Source organism: Amblyomma mixtum, chromosome 3 (assembly GCF_055824585.1).
Source record: "Amblyomma mixtum isolate Tamu chromosome 3, ASM5582458v1, whole genome shotgun sequence".
Classification (NCBI taxonomy): domain Eukaryota; kingdom Metazoa; phylum Arthropoda; class Arachnida; order Ixodida; family Ixodidae; genus Amblyomma; species Amblyomma mixtum.
Window position 1 is genome coordinate 201377637 of NC_143014.1, and position 21520 is coordinate 201399156.

At 45.3% G+C, this 21520-nt stretch overlaps 1 protein-coding gene across 5 annotated transcripts in view; it reads left to right on the forward strand.

Annotated features, from left to right (window-relative positions):
* Positions 1–21520, forward strand: part of LOC149353310 (long-chain-fatty-acid--CoA ligase 1) — a 117728-nt gene that overhangs the window by 83963 nt on the left and 12245 nt on the right. For 4 of the 5 annotated variants that reach the window (XM_089582460.1, XM_089582461.1, XM_089582464.1 and 1 more), the window contains 13 exons: positions 3294–3408; positions 4053–4120; positions 4238–4339; positions 4430–4529; positions 6136–6308; positions 8511–8543; positions 10049–10171; positions 13037–13114; positions 15120–15254; positions 15444–15526; positions 16884–17034; positions 19830–19902; positions 20002–20090. In XM_089582460.1, the coding sequence (XP_089438586.1) occupies positions 3294–3408; positions 4053–4120; positions 4238–4339; positions 4430–4529; positions 6136–6308; positions 8511–8543; positions 10049–10171; positions 13037–13114; positions 15120–15254; positions 15444–15526; positions 16884–17034; positions 19830–19902; positions 20002–20090 (1323 nt within the window). Of the gene's footprint in view, positions 1–2764; positions 3095–3293; positions 3409–4052; positions 4121–4237; positions 4340–4429; positions 4530–6135; positions 6309–8510; positions 8544–10048; positions 10172–13036; positions 13115–15119; positions 15255–15443; positions 15527–16883; positions 17035–19829; positions 19903–20001; positions 20091–21520 lie in introns of those variants that run through there. The other variant, XM_089582465.1, reaches the window with a different exon arrangement.

Here is a 21520-nt window from a genome sequence, read left to right on the forward strand (position 1 = left end):
ACGTCGCGTGTAGCTAGTCCGTGGCGCAGCCGTCTGTCCCCGGGCCACACGCATCCTACACGCGCACGGAGGATCATCGCGCGCTGCTGCCGTGTCAGGGAGCGGGCACTGATGCTGTTGATGCGCTCCCCTCGTGCGATGCGCTGGTCGGGGTGCTTCTGTCAGAGGTGGTCTAAGATGACCGCGCGCACGTCCTCCAGTGCGAGAGGGATCGCTAGGAGGTAACTGATGTGCGGCGGTCGCGAGTTCGTCGGCTTGCTCGTTGCCCGCTATTCCGCAGTGGCCGGGCACCCACTGTGCAGGTATGACGCAGCCGTGCTGCGCCAGTCGCTCTAGGCGCGAGCGGATTTCACACAGTAGAGGGGTACCGCAGCCTCGGGTTTGCAGGCGGCGGAGGGCGGCGCGGGAGTCGCATAGCAGAGCGCATCTGGGCGGCGGCGCGGAGCAAGGGAGAGGAACAAGTCGAGCCCCAGACGGATGCCCGCAAGCTCCGCCGTGGTGGAGGAGCCCGTAGAGGCGACGTGTCTGTCTGTGCAGGTGCAGGGCGGGGATGGTCGCCGCCGCTGCAAGCGAGCAGCTTTCGCCCGCCACGGAGCCGTCGGTGCACACGAGGAGGTGGTCTCGAAGTTCCTCGTAGATGACGGCTCCGGTCAACTGCTGTACTGCACAGAGCGGGGTGCTCCGCTTTCCCGCGATGCCGACGATGTTTCGACGAGGGGGGCGTGGCGTTGGTTAGTTGCTCGTAAATAGCATGCGCCCCAAAGCCGCTGGGTCAACTTGGCGGCGCCCATCGAAGCGGGCCCTCTCGCTTCATCACCGATTCGTCGTTGCCGCTACTCTGTGGCTCACGCTCACGGCAAACTAAAGGCGCACGAGGCTTTCGCTTTGACTGAAGTTGCCTGAACCACAAAATTTTAACGATAACACACGCCAAATTTTCAGATTGCTTCCGTGTTTACAGAACTGCTAGGCTTAGCGAGTACGCGTCGACTGACGTCAGAAAGCGCGGGAGGTTCGAACTACTGATCTCCAATTTTGGCCCCAAAAAGGAGTCTCAAAGAATTGGCATCCCGGTAACACGCTTTTCTTATTTACGCAGTATATTTTATTAGCGCGGACGTAAATAAAACTGAAAATAATTACATTTGCGAGAGTTACCATTCCGGGTTCCGCCCGTGATGGCGCTGCGCGTGGCAAACAATAAAAAAAAATATGAAAAGCATTTCTTGTACAGCTAGCGCCAAAGCAAGCGCAGAACTTATGCATAAAAATGAAGCAAGCACGCTCACGGAGGAGCGATCGGCTGTTAGTACTGTTAGCGACGGCAACTTCTGTGTGGGTAGTCTTGGCTCGGATTGAACATGTCCGCATTATAAAAAAATATTTGCATCATTTTTCGCATTTCCTAAGTAGAAATTGGTAATTGCAACAGTTTGCGTGTCATTTTATTTACACAATGAAAAAGTGCAGCATATATATTAACTTATTTGTTCTGAAAGCTTCTCTTTCCCGCCGTTATGGCGCTGCCTTCAAGCAACGCAAAGCGACCATCCGCGTTCCCATAACGCTAAGCGCATGCGGATGGGGTCACTCTATAGTGTGCTCGCAGATGATACAGAAAATACTTATCGATGGCAAGAAAAATAGGCCGACGTCATCAAGCGGCCCGCATACAGCAAGCCGAGCACCGCCAGTTCAGACTCATATTCGCTCGTCTGATCTCAGTGTGGCGCCAGTTTTCCAGACTACAATTCGTGCCAGAATTGTGAACAACCGTTCGTCGTACGCCGTTGCGTGTGGTTTCGTACGATTTCTCGTTGCGTCGTGCGTATAGCATACGTCTCCCAGGTTGGAGGCCCTTGGGCCTTTATGGATTCAGTGTTTGTGGAATCAGCGTACGGATGCGCTTCTTTGTTTAATTTCTCACCTTGCAACCTGCGTCGAGGTCGAACGCTCACGATGACACACTAATGTTTTAGAGGCTCGTGTACTGTGCGATGTCAGTGCACGATAAAGAACCCCAGGCGGTCGAAGTTTCCGGAGCCCTTCACTACGCGTCTCTCGTAGCCTGAGTCGCTTTGAGACGTTAAGCCCCATAGACAAAACCAAAACCACGGCCGTTTGATGCAAAGCGCCAAAACAATCCGAAAACGTTTCCCGTGTTTTTTCGAAAGAAATATCTTGCTACGCATCAGAAGAATGGAATATTTCATAGCAGCCGCCGCGGTGTCTGAGTTATGGTGCTCGGCACTACCTGAAATACACGGGTTCGATCCCTACCGCAGCGGTAGATGCCACAGTCGCGCGCTGCGCCAAGGAGGTTTGAGGAGGAAACCGGCAGGAAAGGGAGGCTGAGGCCAAGCGCGGCAGCTCATTGGCTCGCCTCCGGCTGAGCAGCAGCAAGCGGTCCCCCGCCGTTAATCATGGGTACCGATCACATGATAATCTTGAGCGCGCCGTCATAGGTGCTGCTGGTGCTATGTACGCGCGCTGATTATCATCCGTGAACACCTGTCAGCGCATGTTCGCCGTCGCTAGCTGTGTTCTCCCACCGCAAGTGCGCGGAGCAACCCGAAAATCAAGACCTCTTCGCCTGCTTCTAATCGCGGAGGTCCCGGCCCCCGCCACCGAGGCCTGCGTTTCGTGGACGGGGAGTAGGGGGCTTCCTTATCTGGCGGAAAATCAAGTTGATATCATCATCAAAAACGAGCACCCATCTCCGCGCTCTGGCAACCCGTGGTCAGCCTTCAGGCAGCCCCTGGTGGACAGTCGTAGAGGTCCTTTGTTCGGTGTGCGCTACGCACGTTGCCTTGGCACCTTCCGTCAAGGCAGTCGTCGTTCCGCACTTTTTCTCCCGTGCACCTTTCTCGGGAGGTTTCCGCGGGGATATTTTCTAAAATACGTACCGCATACTGAGGCGCAGTACGTCAGCCCCGTCCGGTCGGCCTTTGTGTAATTCGAACCCCGCGAAATGTTTGTGCAAGGGGTGCTCTTTGTGTGGTGCATCTGCACCTGTGGGGACACCGGTCGCCTGTGGAAGAAAGAAAAAGAGGGTTACCTTTTGGAAGGTAACCCACTTGAGCACCCTCAGAAGGTAAATGCTAGAATGAGGTCAATTGATTTTGGGCTCTTTGTAAGTACCTTTGTCCATATTTGATGCTGTGTAGCACTTCTCTCAGGGTGACATTTTTTAGAGTGTGGCTGAGATGCTTATAGTTCTCAAGATGTTTTTAGGTTATAGAGCAGGGTCTTTTGAGACAAACTGTCATTGTGTGTTCTTTTCTTCTTTGCAGGGGCTGGAACGCATCAGGACATCAAGGTTATGCCCAGATGGGGAGCACATAGAGTACCTCTATGAAGACTGCAGGACATTATTTGATGTCATGTACAGAGGGGCCAGGGTCTCCAGTAAGCAGCCTTGACATTTTGTTGTGCACTTGATTCTGAATTGCTGCTGACTGGCATGCTTTTGTTGTATTATATCTTTGTGGTCATTGTGCAATGCAGCCATTATGTGAGCTTATAATGACCAGTAAATATACTAAAATCAAGGATGCAGTGTGCATTCTTGGGTGAGGCATGTTTATAAGAGTTTGGATATGTGCTTCCATTCCCTTATGTTACTGCAAGACGAGCTTATTTTTATATGCCACAAAATTCAACACTACAAATTTACTCTGCGCATGCTATACTGAATAAATGTTCAGTTGTTACTTCTTTTTGTTGCCATAGAATTGCTTGACTGACAAGAAACATGAGTGGTGTTTCCCAGAATACCGATTAATTCAATGCATCTTGTGCTTAGCTCACTAGTGCCTCAGAAAAGGCTTATGTGGCATTGGAGCGTTGGCCAGTTTGTACTGCACATTTTTGGAGGTAACAATGAAAAAAGAAGTGCAGACTGAGAGGAGCATGCAGTGCTTGTTATGCTGTGTGTTCTCTGCTCCCCTCCATCCACATCTTTTTTTTTTTTTTTCTACTGTTGCCCACATGTGGGACTTGTGGGAGTGGTGCACTGGGTGTTATATCTATGCTGATACTTATCTTTCTAGATAATGGCCCTTGCATGGGGTGGAGGGTCCCAGGATCGGGCGAGTACAAGTGGATCCACTACAACCAGGTGAATTCTGCAGTGCATTCTTGGAAGCTTTCTCTGCTTCCTCCTTTTTTAAAAAAAAATCTGACTGAAGTGGGGATAAACTGAATTTTTTCCTGGCTTTCTTATTTGCTGGCATAGGTGTTGGAAAGAATAAAATGCATTGCCTGTGGCCTTGTGAAACTGGGGGAGAAACCTGGGCAGCAGACATTTATAGGCCTTTACACACAGAACTGCGTTGAGGTAAGTTTTATATAATGGCAGAATCATGTGGTCCTTTGACAGTGCTTGCTGTGAATTTTTTGTGACTGTTTTTTCATTCTTCTTTTGTAGTGGATTGTCACAGAACAGGCCTGCTACTACTTCTCAATGATCATTGTTCCTTTATATGATACACTGGGAGCTGCGGCCTGTGCGTTCATTATTAACCAAGGTTTGTTACCAATTCAAGCAAATAATCATTCCATTCACTTTTTGGCAGAAGCATGGAAGGCTCACTTGCTTGTGTTTTTTTTTATCATTCGATGGCAGTGAAATCAGCATAAAATGTTGAGGTTTGAGTGTGTGATAGGTTGAAGTGTAACAAGTGTTTGTCTTCAAATATTAAGGCCCTACTATCTTGCTGTTGTTGATGCCTGGACACATTAAAGTTGGTGCTGGAATGCACTTAGCCTATGACTGAGGCTTCGACTTGTGCATCTAGATAAGTTTACTGCTGGTCATTGCTGACTTTGGCCTCTAATAATTGTCTTAGAGTTCATGGTCATTTGTGTGTGATGACAAGTAGGCAAGCAATTAGGCAAGCAATTAAGAGGGAAGACAGCCATGCAACAAGATGAAGGCTTTCGAAGTAAACTGTTTATTTGGACACAAAAGAAACTTGATGGGGATGTGTTACATATTTGTCAAAAACTACCATGGCTTTTGACCACATGATTAAAGCATGACATAGAGCAGGTCCCATCATTTGCGAGCCTTGTGGAACAAAGCATGTGTCCTCCCAGTCATATGTGAACAACCTTGCCAACTGTTGTGATGTACCGTCTGTCGCAAAAGTTTACAATCCACCGCGCTGTTCATTCCAGTGGCGCAGTGGACTGTAAACTTTTGCAACAGACTGCACCATTGTTTTCATTGGCTTTTGATAACTTGTCCTGCGTAGCAAAAAAAAAAAAAATGTAAGAGTGTGCTGATGATTATCAGAAAACGAGAAAGATGAAAAGCAGCTAAGCAGAGCAGGAGTTTGGGAACTTATGAATGAAGCATTTCAGATCAGCAGCCTTTCTGAAACCTGTTTTTGTCTGCTCCCAGTTTTTGTATATTTCTGATAGTGCGAAGTTGAATTTCCTGCTTTAAGTTGTGCTGTGAGTTCTGTTAGAATTGGTGCTCTGTAAAGGGAAGTTATTCCTCTTTTTGTGCTTTGAAGGGGTCTGCACCAGCAACTATTACGAGGCTGTGGTTGCTTATTTGTAGTCAGAATTTGTAAAACTGGCAAGCATAATTTGATGCCTGTTACACTTTAAATGGGAAACAGCTAGTGTAGGGACAATATTTATGCGTACTTGTCATGTTCTTTAATGCTTCTTACACTTCAAATGGGAAACAGTGCAGGAACAATATTTATGAGCACCTGTGGTGTTCTTTATTGCTCACAGATTACATTTTGCATGTTTATTTAATCTGTATGAAAATAATCTTTCTTGCCTATTCTTTCCTGTCCACAGATGTCAAATAAGATAGTACCTTGGGAGATGTCACAGTTCCTTATTCTGTGTTAAAATGATGTGGTCTCGGAATTTTTCTTTCATGGGTTTACATAGGCATGCACAACACAAATTAGTCTAGAGTTGTGTTTCATGTTTCTGTGGATTCCTGTATCCTTCACAGTTAGCTTGAATTCAGTCCGAAAAAAATGTGCCCTGGTACGAAAGGGCTTCTGATTGTGCATAACTTTGGTTTATTTGATGGAAACATTTTCTGCCGTAGTCATGGATTTGTGCTGGGTGCACTTCCCTGAGTGTCGGTGTATTTGTTCTCAGCTGACATTGAGACAGTGGTGTGTGATACTCAAGAGAAAGTGGAGTGCCTGCTGAGACAGGCAGCGGAGACACCCAAGTTGAAAAGGATCATTGTCATCAAAAATGTCTCGGAGGACGTCAAAGAAAAGGCCAGGAATGCAAATATCATGCTCATGAAGTTCTGCGAGCTTGAGGTAAATGCTGGTTCTTGATGTGCATTAAAAAGCATCTAGCATTTGGTGACTTTTGCTGACTGATAGCACTCGGCATAGGATGCTTCCGACTCAAGAAATGCATCTAAATATGGAAAACCTGCTTTTTTTTCGACAGTTCAGTACTCATACAGATGCAAGAACTTAAGCGTGCGTGTGGGGAGAGACATTATTCAGATTTTGATAGTGTGCATTTCCTAAAACAGTTTACCTTGTATACTTTTCAGGTAAAAATATTTGTTCCAATGAGTGCTAAAATTTTCTGGAAAAAATCGTAAAAGTGGCTGCATGTGTTATTGTCCTCCTTTCTAAGCATGCATGGCCGCCGCGGTGGCTCAGTGGTTATGGTGCTCGGCTGCTGACCCGAAAGACGAGGGTTCGATCCCTGCCGCAGCGGTTGAATTTCTTTGGAGGAGAAATTCTAGAGGCCCGTGTACTGTGCGATGTCAGTGCACGTTAAAGAACCCCAGGTGGTCGAAATTTCCGGAGCCCTTCACTACGGCGTCTCTCATAGCCTGAGTCGCTTTGGGACGTTAAACCCCATAAACCAAACCAAACCATCTAAGCATGCATGTTGTACTTGCAGGTTATCTGCATGCATGCTTTTATGTACAGAGCTTTGATTTCAAGTGTTATATCTTTAAAAATTTGAGGGATAACTATTGCGCGCTATTTTTTGGGTTTAAAAGCTGGCGGACATTTTTTGTTTTTAACTTTTCTGAAGTCCAGATTCAATTGGGTGCTTTTTTTTCAGTGCATGTCACGAGCACTTGTTTTGTTGCAGGAATTGAAATACATTAAAGATGCAGTGAAGCGGAATCTGAACTCGTCTTTTTGCCGTGGGAACTCAATCTACACGTTTCGAGCATTCTTAGAAACTTCGACTGATTGCCCTGTGTGGCCGATTTCCCTAATTAAACCAGATTAATGTCCAGCTCCAGCCTTTTTTTTTTTAATTCTCCCCGTACGGTGGGCGGAGTCGACCAACGCGTCGAGTGCCTTTCAGCCAGCTCCGTGGAGGCTTTGCTTTCGCTTTATTTTGTTTTTTAGGTTTCCATGAATAAATAGTTTCATTCGCAGATAATATAGCCGCAAAACAAGCCCACAGAAATAAAAATACGCGCACACTATTTGCTTTCACGTATTACTACGTATTACTCCGCCGATGGCAGAGCGGCAAGCCTCCACGGAGCTGGCTGAAAGGCACTCCATGCGTTTGTCAACTGCACCCACCGTGCGGGGAGAATTAAAAAAAAAAAGGCGGGAGCCGGGCGTTAATCCAATTTAATCAGGGAAATCGGCCACACAGGGCAGTAAGTCGAAGTTTCTAAGCATGCTCGGAACATGTCGATTGAATTCCCGCGGCAGAAAGACGAGTTCAGATTCCTCTTAACTGCACCTTTAAGCTGTAAAAACTAGATTGTGCCAAACAAATGATTTAAATGAGCATATTTTTTCTTTTTTTTTAAGTTTTCAATTGTTATTTTTCCATTTATATTATCGCATTCACTGAATTCCTGGGCATGCTCTAGGCTGCTGAGCCTTTGTATGCACACAAGTGCGATTCGATAATGTAATTGCCTTTTGGAACGTACAGCTACTTCAGATCAGTGCAGGCTAGTGAAGGTAGCACTTGCCGCATTGATGGTAACCTGTGCTTTGGGAGCTTGCTTTTTATGGCTGATGTCGTAATTGCCTTTTGGAACGTACAGATACTTCAGATCAGTGCAGGCTAGTGAAGGTAGCACTTGCCGCATTGATGGTAACCTGTGCTTTGGGAGCTTGCTTTTTATGGCTGATGTCCTACTTCATTTGGAAGTGAATTCATTCCTGGAACAGCAAGGGCTAACGAAGGGTTAAGATATGTGAAGTATGTGAAACGGGATATCTTAGGTGGCCCTGTGATGAAACCACTGGTTTAGATATGGTACCTCAGAAGCATGGTACTATATTTTTGTTGGGTAAAGATCTTTTTTTTTGGGGGTAAAGGTGGGGTGTGTCCTGAAATAACAAAAATAGCGTGAAAAATGATTTTTAGAAAACATTTTCAAGGGTGCAGAAATCGTAGGAAATTTGTTTTTCGTAAAAACAAGAGGCCATATATGTATAGTAGATTGTATACTCATGCAAAGATCAGTGTCACTGTGTTTTGGTCTTACTTTATGGTCCTTTTTTGTTTTGCAGGAACTTGGAGAGAAAAACTTCCGGCACCCCTTGGTAAGACACACACATAGTCTTGACATCGCCATCTGTTTCAGGCCCACTTAATGCACAATTTCTTTGCTGTAAATTTTTGTAAGCTGCCTAAAGAGCATTTCTTGTAGGGTACTGGTGGACAGTGTTGTAGCAAATGTGTGAAAAGACACGACGATGGTAGAGGAGACAGGACCAGTGCTGGACTTCAACTGCAGTTGAAATCCAGCATTCGTCCTGTCTCCTGTACCTTCGTCCGTGCCTTTTTTAGCTGCTGGAATGTCTCACAGTTGTACTGGCAACCAACTAGCCCAGCTTTCTACGCTTAGTGTGGCAATGAATTTGATGGAAATCTTTGGGACTGCTCTAATGATCCATAATAAAATCATTGAGACCTTATTGGCATACTGGCAGGAGAGAGAGAAACGTATTGGTTCTTTCAAGTTGGTCTGAGCTGACACCTTCTTGTAGCAGTGGAATATACAGTAGATTTGTGGTAATTCAAACTTTAAAACTTCACACTTTCGGTTATTTCAAGCAAAAGCAAATTTTTTAACTTTGTTTGGCTGGCCATATTTTTAATGCTTTTCTTTATTCGTACTATTTTGGAGCAGTCCTGCTTCAACAGTTCAGGCTGTGTGTGCACGAAATAAAGCATTGGCTAAACAGTGAGAAATATACGTTTCCGTGGAGTTTTCGCTCAAAAGTAGACGGCCATTGCCTTTTTTCTCACCGGTTAAATTTATTATGATGCCAGGTGATCTTTAACAGTGTCTTGAGGGGTCGTTTGACCTTTGGATGATCGGATGTTTGTTCCAGTCCCTTGAGACCCCAATTAATGCAGTTTTGCTGTATTGGGAAACCAGTGCATTTTTTATAACTCTCTTCAACCACAGAACCAGATCGAGACTGCTGGTTGAGTAAACACATCAGTGTCTTTCACCCTTATTTTATGGTGTGTGAACGCTTATACTATCTACGTTTCCACCGAGGAAACTTTCCAAAATGCTATTAATGTGCATCGATATCTATAAAGTAAATTGCATTTAGCCTTGGATCACATTATGACGCAGTAAACAAAAATTTCTGGTCCCTTGAAGTTTGCAAAGCTGTACTACTCAAACCAGGAACTACATCTTCCTTTTTTCCTCCCTTGCATTGATTGAAGTTGGGATGCGTAACGAATGTTTCCCTGTAATGTGCATGTATATAAGTGCCAAGAGTCGATGGATCTACTATTGAGTACATTGTTGCATACTGGCCTTTTGAGAAAGAGGGGAACTTTTTATTGGTTCTTTCAAGTTAGGAGGGTGGTTCTCTCTTAAGTCCGGGAATCCAAGGATGGTTGCAGCCTATCAGGCCCATACTTCGCTTCTTGTAGAACTGGACTTCCGGGCGAATGCCCTAATGGCCTGACTGTCTTGTTACCTTTGTAGGCTGGGGTTGCTCCGATTATAGGAGTTTCTTGCATGCTGTTTCTGGTTGATCTGATGAGCTCTTTCTCTCCTCTTCTTGTTCTCTTGTATTAGCCTCCACACACAACTGACCTGGCCACAGTGTGCTACACAAGCGGCACTACGGGTAACCCCAAGGGGGTCATGCTGACTCACCTCAACATCATCTCGGACCTGTCTGCTGTCATGCGTCAACTGGTGGGTCCTCTGGTTGTTGTATTGTTCGAAACATTTTACCTTAGCTCAATGAGTGCCACTGTCTGCTCTTGGTTGTGTAATGGGAAAATGTTCTCATTGCTGCACTCAGTGGGGCTAGCAGCTTCACACAACGTCAAAGGTGTGTGCAAAAATTACTTAGCTTTTAAAATTGGCTTTAAAGGCTGCATGCTTTGTGATACAGTTTGAAAGGTTACATACTAATCAGCTTTTCAGCATTTGATGCGGTGGTACCTATCAAACTGTTAATTTTATGTTTTACTACAGCATGGAGTGTGCTTTTCAGGAGTAGCTCACCAGTGCATGGAAGTGTATAGCAGAGTGGGTAAACCATTGGCACTGAACACGGCTTCTCATTTCCTTACCAAGATATATGGGGAGGGCGTCTTCAATTTAAGGAAAGGTTTTGTTGCAGACAAAAACAATTTGCTTGTGCCTTATTGTCATTCTTGTGATGTTACCTTTGCATGGGAAAATTGCTAATGCTTCCTTGTGGACACACCTGCCATGGTAGCTCAAAAGTGTGTGGCTGCCGAGTCCAAAGTGACGTTTCGATTTCAGTGCATGTTAACGCTGTAATGCCTTGAGTGTCACACACGTACAGCCCTTAGTTTCCCGCGATTCCGGGAAAAATCGCAGAGTTCAGCATTTTTTGCTGAATTGTCTACTGTTAGCAGCGAAACACTTCTTCTTTTATGGTATAGTGTTTGTGCATGTCAGTAGTGATGAATGAATGATGGGAGTGTGATTGATTTAATCGTCTGAATTATCTTCAAATGTAGAATCTGGAAACAAACAACGTCCTGCTGGCTTGACATGCTTTTTCCCCCATCTGCTCAAACAAGATAGTGCGTCAAGCAGTACGGTTCTGGCAGCAACTTGCCCGCACCCTTTTGTGGGATTAGTCACGATATTGGCGTCTGTTGAAAGCAATACAGTAGAAGCCTGCTGTTATGCCCCCGGGGGCTGTGTTTTCCCTGCTGCAACATTCTCGTGAGCCAGTCCCGTCCAGGGTTCGGCGCAACGCGAAGTAGTCTGTTGCGTCGCAGCTGTGACAGCATTCCCACATACTGTATTGCGAATGTCATTTCACGATAGTGCTTTACCCCGTGCTGGCATTTTGATAGGCTATGTTTAGTGCACGCAGAATGGCGGCAGCATAGCAGCCAAAGCTGGGCTCTCGACTCTATTGCCGCTTGGCAGCCACCGTGTTCTGCGGCTTCCGGCGTTTTGCACCCGTGCTGACACAGAGCGCGCTTACGGGCGGCGTGAATCGTGTTGCGGCTGTTTTGTTGGTGCAGTTCCATTGCTGCTGTGGCACGAACGGCCGAAAGCGCGATAACGAAACTATGCAGCGGTAACCGCCGCGTGGGCAGCTCTGTACAAGATACAGTTGAACGGTTTGGCTCCGGGGCATGTTTCTATCATCCGCGCTTTCCTAGTCTCCTGCAGCTTTTTGAAGCGCAATTTCTAGGTTCAAATCGACGAGGATTGTGTAGGATTAAATTGGCTGTCCGAAAACTGCACAGAAGTGCACATGCGTGTCCAAACTTTGTCCGCTCCGCATGCCCTCCCACTTCGCTGCTGCCTCCTTTCCACAGGATGTTAGGACATTCTGTGCGTGTGAACAAACGAGTGCTGAATCTCACTCACATGAAGGCAAATGCTAGGGCTGTGGGCGCACCTGGTGTTATTGCTGCTGTTATCTGTTTACATTGGCTGTTTCACAGCTGGAGGTTCGCCGAGAATTTATGCTTACGATCGAGTTCTCTTCTCCTCTTCCCTTCCGATCTCTTCTTCGTGCTCTTTACTGTTCCTTTTACCCTTCTATATCTTCTCTTCTGTATTGTGTCTCTGTTTACCACTCTATCGGATTTGTTTTGGTGTGATACTGCTGCCTATCACTTCTCTGCTCTAGAAGAGACGGGGGTGACAAGTCTGGGAGTTCAGAGAAGCTTGTTGTGCTTGTGAGAACTAAGAAACAAAAAAAGACGACGGACTATGATGTGCATTTCGTTCTACTGTACTACTGTAATCAAACAAATGTCATGCATTTTTTTTCTTGAATTATCTGCTTCCTACTACCTCGCGCTATGTTTGGAACTAAACTGCAAAGTTGTTTTTTCGCTGTTGTTTGAGATACCTACAGCAAGCTCACCCACTAAGCTCGTGAGCTGTGTGGAAAAGCCAATTTCTCAGTGACCGTCGGCCATCAAAGCGCGCATGCTGCTGCTGCGCAAAAGACTGCATCTGATACGTGCGGGAGGCTTCCCGCGGAATGCTGCAGATTTTTTTGCTCTCAATTCGGGGAATTAAAAATTTTCTGCCGCAGAAAGTTAGGACCCTTACAAATACAGTACTGACTACAAATGTCAGTATAGTTCTTGCTTCTGGTTACAAAAGAATATCAGATCCTCTAAATGCTTTGAACTCACTTACTCTAAAACTTTTATCTTCTTGGCAAGACAGCCTGAAATTTAAATGACAAACTGCTGCATAAGCAGGTATTGAAATCGTGTTGAATTTCACTAATTATATATTACAGGTGTCTGAGGATGTGTACTTAGTTTTATTGTGTTCAGGCATTCTTAAATTAGTTTAAGCTGCTAATTTAAATTTTTATCATGTGGGCTTGGGAAGTGGGAGTTCATGAGAATGCACCATTTCTCATCATTTGGAGAAGATGGACCTGGGAATGAGTGCACTTGAAGGAATGTGGAGGTAGGGTGCAGTACAGTGATCAACACTAGAGTAATTTAAAGGTTTAATCCACAGCTTTACCAGGGATATGTTGTAACTGAACATGTGTGGCTTTAATGACTTCTGTTTTGTGCTGTTATTTTGCAGGGTGATGTCGCTCCAACAGGTGATGATGTGATGCTGTCATTTCTTCCTCTGGCCCACATGCTGGAAAGGTGTTGTGAGGTAAGCACTTACAGTTCAGCGTTAGTGAGTGAGTTATTAAAGGTGTGAATGCCATTGGTACAACATTAGTGAATTATTATTGTGAGTCTTTTGACTGAACTACTTTTTGTTGGTTTGTCTGTTTAAAAGATGTTTTCCTTATCTAACAGTTTCAGCTGGTTCATAGAGCTGAAAAGAACAATGTTTACATGCTAAGTATATTTACTGTTAGGACCAGCCTAAAAGTTCAGCTCATTAAATTAATTGTTATAGGGTTAACAGTATAACAGGTTAACTTTGTTTTAAGCTTTCTTTACTGTTATATACTTCACGTAATACCCCATACCTGGGGCCTTTAAGGTGTACTCTGAAATAAATTCAGTAGACTGTTCTACTACCATCTGGAGTTCATTACTATAGTGAAGGCTTTCTGGTGACTGCCAGGTTGTCTGTAAAGATGAAATTGAAGTGGGCCGAACAAAGTGGAGAACCCAGCTATTTTACTACTTCGAGCGATTAGAAGATGCAGTACAGAAGGCTTCAGTATTTGTCTCAGAAGTGCCTTCTTAAGATTTCTTCACTTTATCCTTTGATGATGTTGTCACTGAGCATCGGTACTGGTGTGGAAGGCTGTGCTTTAGGCCTCAATTTTAGTCACTTCATAATAAGGGCGCCTTTAAGCACCAATTTGTCGGCATCGATAAGTGCTGTGGAATCTGTAAGGAGCCTCCATAGCAACATTTTATTTTTAGAATCTTTCCTAAACATGCAAGCAGAGCAGTGGAACTAAAGGTACAGTGTTTAGCTTTTGCAGTTCAAACTACTGTTCTCGCAATTTTATCTTAACTTGGTCCTATAGGAGTGATACCCTACATCATACCAAGGCTGTGATCAGTCGCCATTGCCCATGATGATCTGGCTTTTACCGCTGTCTTTAGGAGTGGTGCTGGAGGCTGTACAGTGGATCGCAGGTGCTCATCTCTCATGGGCAGCTGCTCTATGAGAGCATAAATCTGATGCAAAAGCTTTCGTAAGGAATGCAGGAGAGCTTACTTTTTTATTTTGTTTGTGAGCACTGTGCATCGTGAAAGACTGCATATCTTGGCTGAGATGTTTGCAGTAACATACCTGCTTTGCCAGAAGCACCAACTCGTGACACTCATTATTGCAGTGCAGGGCATTCAAGCATGAGACAGACAGAAATCAGAAGCTTAGACTGTAGCATAAAAAGCATACTTACCTCACTAATGGCCTCCTTATCGGCCGGAGAGATGTGCACCTGCCTTCTTCAGTGTGCATTTAGATTTATTCTTTTGCTTTTTGCCTCACTTCAAAAACAAAACTTTCTGTCAAGTTGAAAACACATAGTGGAAAGAATTGCCAGATGTGTTCATTTGGAAACTGTAAGATGGCTCCACAATCTAGATGCTCAGATGAATTCGTGTTTTTATTAGCCAAAAAGTAGTCATATTTAATAATGTTTTACCAATATATAAGTTACAAAACTTTTAAACATTCTTACATAGTTAACGGGATCTGCAAAGAGAAAGCATCTTAAGTTTGATCATTTTTGTTGGTGAAGGCTCCCAACTTTGCACAATTACTCTGTGTGAAAATTGCGAGCGTGTATGTTTGAAGATAATTGCAAGCTGTTGTATTAGCGGCACATCTCTAGCGTAATCTCTTGCACAGAAAAGTTGTGCATTTCAGTTTGTGCATTTTGCATGAATTTATTTTTAGCACAGACTCAGTGGTTGAGCTAGTTTATTTGAAATTTATGGAAAAAGTCTACTCTACGATCTCAGGAAGAACATTGTTGACTTGTTGAATTGGGATGGGATGTATGCCTAAGCTATAACAACTTTTTATAGCATGTTGTGCTATGAACTTGCACATACCGTTTTTAAGGTGCTGTTGTCTTATTTCTTTGGGTTCTGCTTTGCTTAACAATAGCAAGAGCCTTGTGAGGTGCATGCAAGTTGCAACCCAATTGAGTTCATGTTCTTGACGTCCACTATCTGCTCAGATGGCAATCTACATGATTGGTGGCAAGGTTGGCTTCTTCAGTGGTGATATCAAGGAGCTCGGTGAAGACATGAAAGCCCTGCGCCCGACAATCAGTCCCACTGTGCCACGTCTGCTGAACAGAATTCATGATAAGGTGTGTTGTTGGCTTTCTGCGGCTTACATTATGGTCTCAGGTTAGTGTTTGCGTGGTCTTCACGTCACCATTGTATGTTCATGTGTCTCCCCTCTCGCTGCATGTGTGTAGTCATAGCAGCGCTCTCCAGTCATTTACAGCTAGTTTATGGAGGGCCCGGCTAACACAGCTGAAATCTTCTTTCCAAAGGTGATCTCTGCCAGCTGTGGCAGCTTCTTCAAGCGCACGCTGCTGAACCTGGCCCTTAAAAGCAAGGAGGCTGAGCTCCAAAAGTAAGTATTGTTGTGTAGCTGCTGCTGAACTGTTTGTTCTGTTTGTCACATTCTTTTGCTTGCCACGGTGGCTCTGTAGTTATAGTGCTCGGCTGCTGGCTCGAAAGGTGCGGTGTCGATCGTGGCTGCAGCGGTCGCATTTCGATGGAGGTGAAATGCTAGAGGCCGTGTGGTGGGCAACGTCACTGTGCGTTACGAAGTTATCCGGAGTCTTCCACTATGGCGTCCTTCGTAGCCTGAGTCACTTTGGTACGTTAAGCCCCATGAAATCAAATCAAATCAAGCAGCTATTGCTGCCAAAAAATTGGCAACAGGAGGTAAATATATCTCACACATGCACATATCCTTTAGTTCCGTAGCGGTTGGGCTCCCTAAATGTTGCACACTGCCGATGGATGCCCCTGTTGGTGATGGGAACGCTATACCGAGAGACATACCGCATTTATTCGAATCTAGGCCGGTAGTCTTTTTGAAAACGCGAGGCATGAAACTTTTAGTACGGCTTAGATTCGAGGATTTCGTTGTATTTTTAATGAACTTTTTGCTTGCGCCACAACGAGGAGGGCCATCACAGGCCCGAAGAAAGGCTGCATCCCGAAGTAGGATCAGCACTAGCAGAGTTTGGGAAATTGTGGAGGTCAGCGGCGCTTCCAGTGACCACAAAAGTGGTACAGGCAAAAGTGAGAGAGCTGGTAAGAAAACGAGGCATTCCACGGGACCAGTGAGACACACGAGCTTACTCCAACAGGTCACATCAAGCGCGCGTCGCTAGGAGTTGTAGCTGGCTAGATTGGTGCAGCCTGGGATGACATCCTGGAATGCTTGGTTGCGCGCTCGTTCCAAAAGTGCAGCATTTCCAGTGCACTTGATGGCACAGGAGATTGTGCTGTGTACGAGGAGGACAGTGATAAGGAGGCCAGCAATGACGAGGACGAGTGAGCGGGAGCAGGTTTGTTTAAATAAATGCCACTTGTGTGCTGCCCCTGCTGTCGTTCTCAATTGTTTTCTCAGGCAGCTTGCATTTGAGGAAAGTTGTTTTTTTTTATTTGGCCTTCAACTTTCGGGTGTCTGCTTAGTATTGAGGCCAGCCTAGATTTGAGTAAATACAGTAGCATTCCCATCACCCCCTTCTGACTATGCTCACTTCATTCATTTGACAGGGATAATTGCATCATTTTGCCCATAACTGTTTGCTATCATATACATTGTGTGATAACGTCTTTAAACAACTGCTTCATCTGTGTGCCTATAGCACCACATCAGTTTTGACACCAGTTTCGCACATTGTCAGACTCATGAACAGAAATATTGCTGTGCTTGTTTTTTAAAGCATTCTTCTTTGTTTTCACCAAAACAGCTTCATTGTGCGGCGAAACGGCCTGTGGGACAGGCTGATCTTCAAGTCTGTCCACGAAAGCATGGGAGGTCGCCTTCGGCTCATGGTGGTTGGCTCTGCACCACTTGCACCTAGTGTGATCACTTTTGTCAGATGTGCCCTGGGCTGTGTGGTGAGTGTGCATCTAAAACACACTTTTGCTTGTTGCATCTCTGCTAACACTTTGGTGGCAAGGAACTGCCGGTGGGATAACTTGCAGCGGGCATGGTTAGGTCTGGTCTGGCTTGAAACAGGATAGCTGATGCACCACCGTTACAGGCTGTGCCACATATTCAGTTTGTTACTTTTGAAAATGGCCAGCAAAGCTTCTTTTTGAATGGGTTTTTAAGTGAAAAGAAAAAGCTTAGGTATTCACATTGGGCACCTTGAAGTTTCATGTGCATGCATTTTATGAATTTCAATGCACATACAGTCGGCGACAGATTTTTCGGACTCTCTAGGGACCGCGAAAACGACCGAAAAATCAGGCAGTCCGGAAAATCAAATTTCACCGAAAAAATCACGAATTTATTACCAGTATGCCGGAGAAAGCGGCCATTTGTATTGCACACATTCTAAAGCTCCTCATGACTATATTTCGCCGCGCGACATACCGTATAAACGCGTATAAGGGCCGCACTTTTTTTTTTTCGAGATTCGAGGGCCAATTTTTGGGGTGCGACCCATACATGTGCGAAAAAATTTTTTTTTTTTTTTAAGTGAAAACACACCAACCAGGGAATGAGCGACATTTATTCTACGTTCAGTTGTCACTCGCGAAGTATTTCGACTCTTGAGCTGGTGCTGTCCTCTGGTGTACACTCATCCCAAAAGAAGCCGCGCAGCATGTCCGCTGTCAATGCATAGCCGTTGTTCCGAAAATTCCATCACATAGAGGAGCAGCTCTTCTTCCAGTTCGAGAAACTCGCACGACTTGCCTCGGAAAGCGCACTTTTTGCAGCTTGTTTTTCTCTTTTGGTTGCACCATCATCGGACGCACTTCTCGGCCACGTCGAATTTCCTGCCCGCCGCACGCTTACCGTGTTCGAGAGCTAACTCCCAGCCGTGTAGCTTAACGTGCTTGCTCATCGCGCTAAAACTGCGAAACTCGGCGGCAGCATGCGAAAGCCACAATCACAACTATTACGGCGAACGAGCTAACACACCACAAAAGGCTGGAGCTGGTGATACCAATGCCGATGTGGATAGCGGAAAATCGCGGCGGAGAAAAAAGTTGTTGATGATGATGATCACGGCCTAGGGCGCCATGCATGACGGCACTTGGAAGCTCCTGTGCACGCGTTGGCATCCGCGAACGGCGTCGTGTCGGAGCAGATCGCGGAGGCCATGGCGCGCGCCGTGGCCGCTGCGATCTGCTCCGGCGGCGCGCCCAAAGCGCACTTCGATCGCGGAGGCCACGGCACGCGCGTAGCCTCCGCAATCGTATTCGCGTTCCGTATTCGGGGCGAAAGACGCGGCACAGATGAGTTCCGTGAACTCAGACTACGGTTCAAGTTCGTGCGGCGGAAGAAATTCAAGAACAGTACGAATTCGAAAACACGCAAGCGCAATGTGCTGACTGGCACAGAATTTCAGCATCGCAACTTAAGAGGCTTTCTTTAAGCTTTAATTTCGTTTTGTTTGATCAAGTGTTCGATCTCTCCTGCAGTTTGAGTTAATGAGGTTCCACTGTACACATTATATGGCGGCTTGGGTACTGGCGGCGAGTGCGAACGAGGTTTGAAAAATCGGATGGTCAGTTGCGGTGCGTTCAAAATTTCAAGCGCTCTTACACATTGGCTCTATGGACCATGTCGTGGTGCCGCGAAAAAGTCCGAATAATCAAGCATGTCCGAAAAATCAGGCGTCCGAATTTTCGGTCGTTGACTGTGTCATCTTGCAAGTGCATTTTTTGTCTAAACTAAGAAGTGCACTGTACATGGGATTGCAGTAGCTTATGTTTGAACTTTTTCCTTCACCAAAACTGGCTCATGGCCTTTGCTTTCTTGTTGTAAACAACATGTCTGATACTTCAAAGCTGCAGAAATTGAGATAGGCTGTTCCCCTCAGTCTTTAGGTTTTTGGGGCTGCTGGGGTGCTGTGCGAGCTCAGCTACATAGACTAATATCAGCTTCAGTCTTGCATGCATAAGCCATATATTTTTGGCTATTGTACCTTCATGTACAGGTTGCATTTTACAGGTCGTGTCAGAGCTCAGCATATGATGTGTAGGAGTGAATTCTGTGATAGTTTAGAAGGTTTGGACATGAGCTAATATGATATGTAGTACGTTTCTGTCGAATAGGGTGTTTGCATTTGCATGGCATGCATTGAAGGGGCCTTATACTGCTGAACTCTCACAAGTAATTTTTTTGTACCCTGCCTTCCTTTATGACTTTCAGCTTGCCACTCTTGAAACACATCACTGCAGATAAAATGCTACCATTGGCCTATTGCCTTACACGAGTGTAGAGGAGGGCACACTCACAAGTGTATTGTCAGAGAAGGGGATAAAAGGACTACCATTGGAGCATATCATTTGCTGAGCATCTAGAGTAGTGTATGCCTACATCAGTAGGCCTGCTCCGGTAGCTTCTAGCACTTGGAATAAGAAGCAGAGAAAGAGAAAGCCTCATGTGCCAAGACACCCCAACTGTTGCAAGAGATGTTCTAAGTCCCATTGTGGTTATTGCGTTGTTTTACTACTGTTATTTTTATTTCATTGAGTGAACAGTTACTGTGTTTCTGCATTGTGACTGGTAGAAATTTCGTGTGCAGCATTTTTGATTATCTTGCCCTTCCCTTTTATTACTTCCAAATGAAGTGATTATTTGCTAGAAATCAGCAGTACAGGCAATCCAGGCACTGTTTTTTAACATGAAAATGGCATGATTTTTCAATTATACACATTCATTCCCTCTTTATTAGATCGTGGAAGGCTATGGGCAGACTGAATGCACTGCACCGTGCACCCTGACATTTCCTGGTGACTACAATGCAGGTGAGATGAGCAGAATGACATGAACCTTGCCAACGTATAGAGTGCCAGTGAAGAAAAGTGTCAATTGATTGCTTTTATACTTTTCTTTCTGGAATGCAGGTCATGTGGGCCCTCCCATCGGAGCCTGCAACGTGAAACTAGTGGATGTGCCGGACATGGAGTACTATGCAAGCAACAATGAAGGAGAGGTGGGTAAATTACATTGTCCCCTGATTAGTGCTGAAAAATGATTATCTAGTACTGTCGAAATGTGAAAAATGTGCTGAAGTGTACACTGCTTTATTTTTTTTTCGCTGTGAAGGCCTGTATTTCTCCTTGTTTAGAGGACATCTGCATTAGTTTACTGAATCGTACGTGAACTACATTATATTGCAGTCCATAATACCGTATATACTCGTGTAAGGGCCGCACTTTTTTTCAGTAGTTCTGACGGGGTGCGGCCCTTGCATGGAACTGGCGTTTTCCGCTAAAAATTTCTGCTACAGTGCAGCCCCGGTTACGCATCCATTTTTTATGTGGCGATAGCCATTTTTATGATGAATTAGAGCAGGTGCGACGAATCCTTCGAATACACAATGCATTAAATGTGTAGATTGTGCTCGCGCGATCTGCGCGATTACCACCCGCAGTAAGACAGGTTGCTAGCGGTTGCTTGGTCACTGTATTACTTTACTGGCAAATTTCACGTGATCCTAAGTTTAGATCCACCTAAGGTGCGGCGCTTGTGACGGCTTGGAGCAGCGCGTCACCGACCTAAAACGCGCCACTCGCATTTTCTTGCACGGTGAGGCACACCCATCACGCCTGCACCCCATCCTGGCTTTTGCACAGCATAACGTTTTGTCAATCCTTTCTGGTGCGAACTCCGAGCGAGCTAGCGTCGATGACGGACCGCGTGTGCGGGGTTCCAGGCCGAGCATGGCGCGCGGGACGACGCATTCGTGGTCGTAGCGATTTTTACGCGGCCAAAATTATGCGCGCATGAAACAGATTTTGGCTCACTTTATTTCGAATTGCCAGCGGCCAAGTTGGGGGTGCGGCCCTTACTTGGGGGCGGCCCTTACACGAGTATATACGGTATGTGTTTTGGCCAGTCCCCATGTTACAGTTGCAATTGAGGGCTGCTGCTTGCCATAAAGCATAGAAATTTTTTGTAGCTAGAAATCATTGTACATAAAATAGGCTAAAGCTTCTAGTGGCCTCTACATTGGTGTCTGTTTTTTATCTGTCGTCATGTATAATGCAGCCAGTGTGTTTCCATGGGATGCTAACCTTCACATTTGATTGTCAAGCTTTGGGAATCGAGTCAGCAATTCGGTATACATATAAACATAATCTGCCTTTTAGTGGCTCTTGACTTGACACTGGCAAGGCAAGTGAAGTTAGCTGAACACTAATCTCCTGTGTAACAAATCTTTTCGGTGTAGCAAGCCATTTGTAGATGGCCCAGTTGTATGTTTGTGTGTGATACTTCGTCATTGCGTCACAGAAGTCTGTTGTCTGGAAAGAGTATAAAAATGTATGCAAAGTAGAAGTTATGTGATGAAAACATTTTGATGAGGGAACTGTTTCTAGCGTAATAAAATGTTGCTGTGATGAAAAATATTATATTTACACT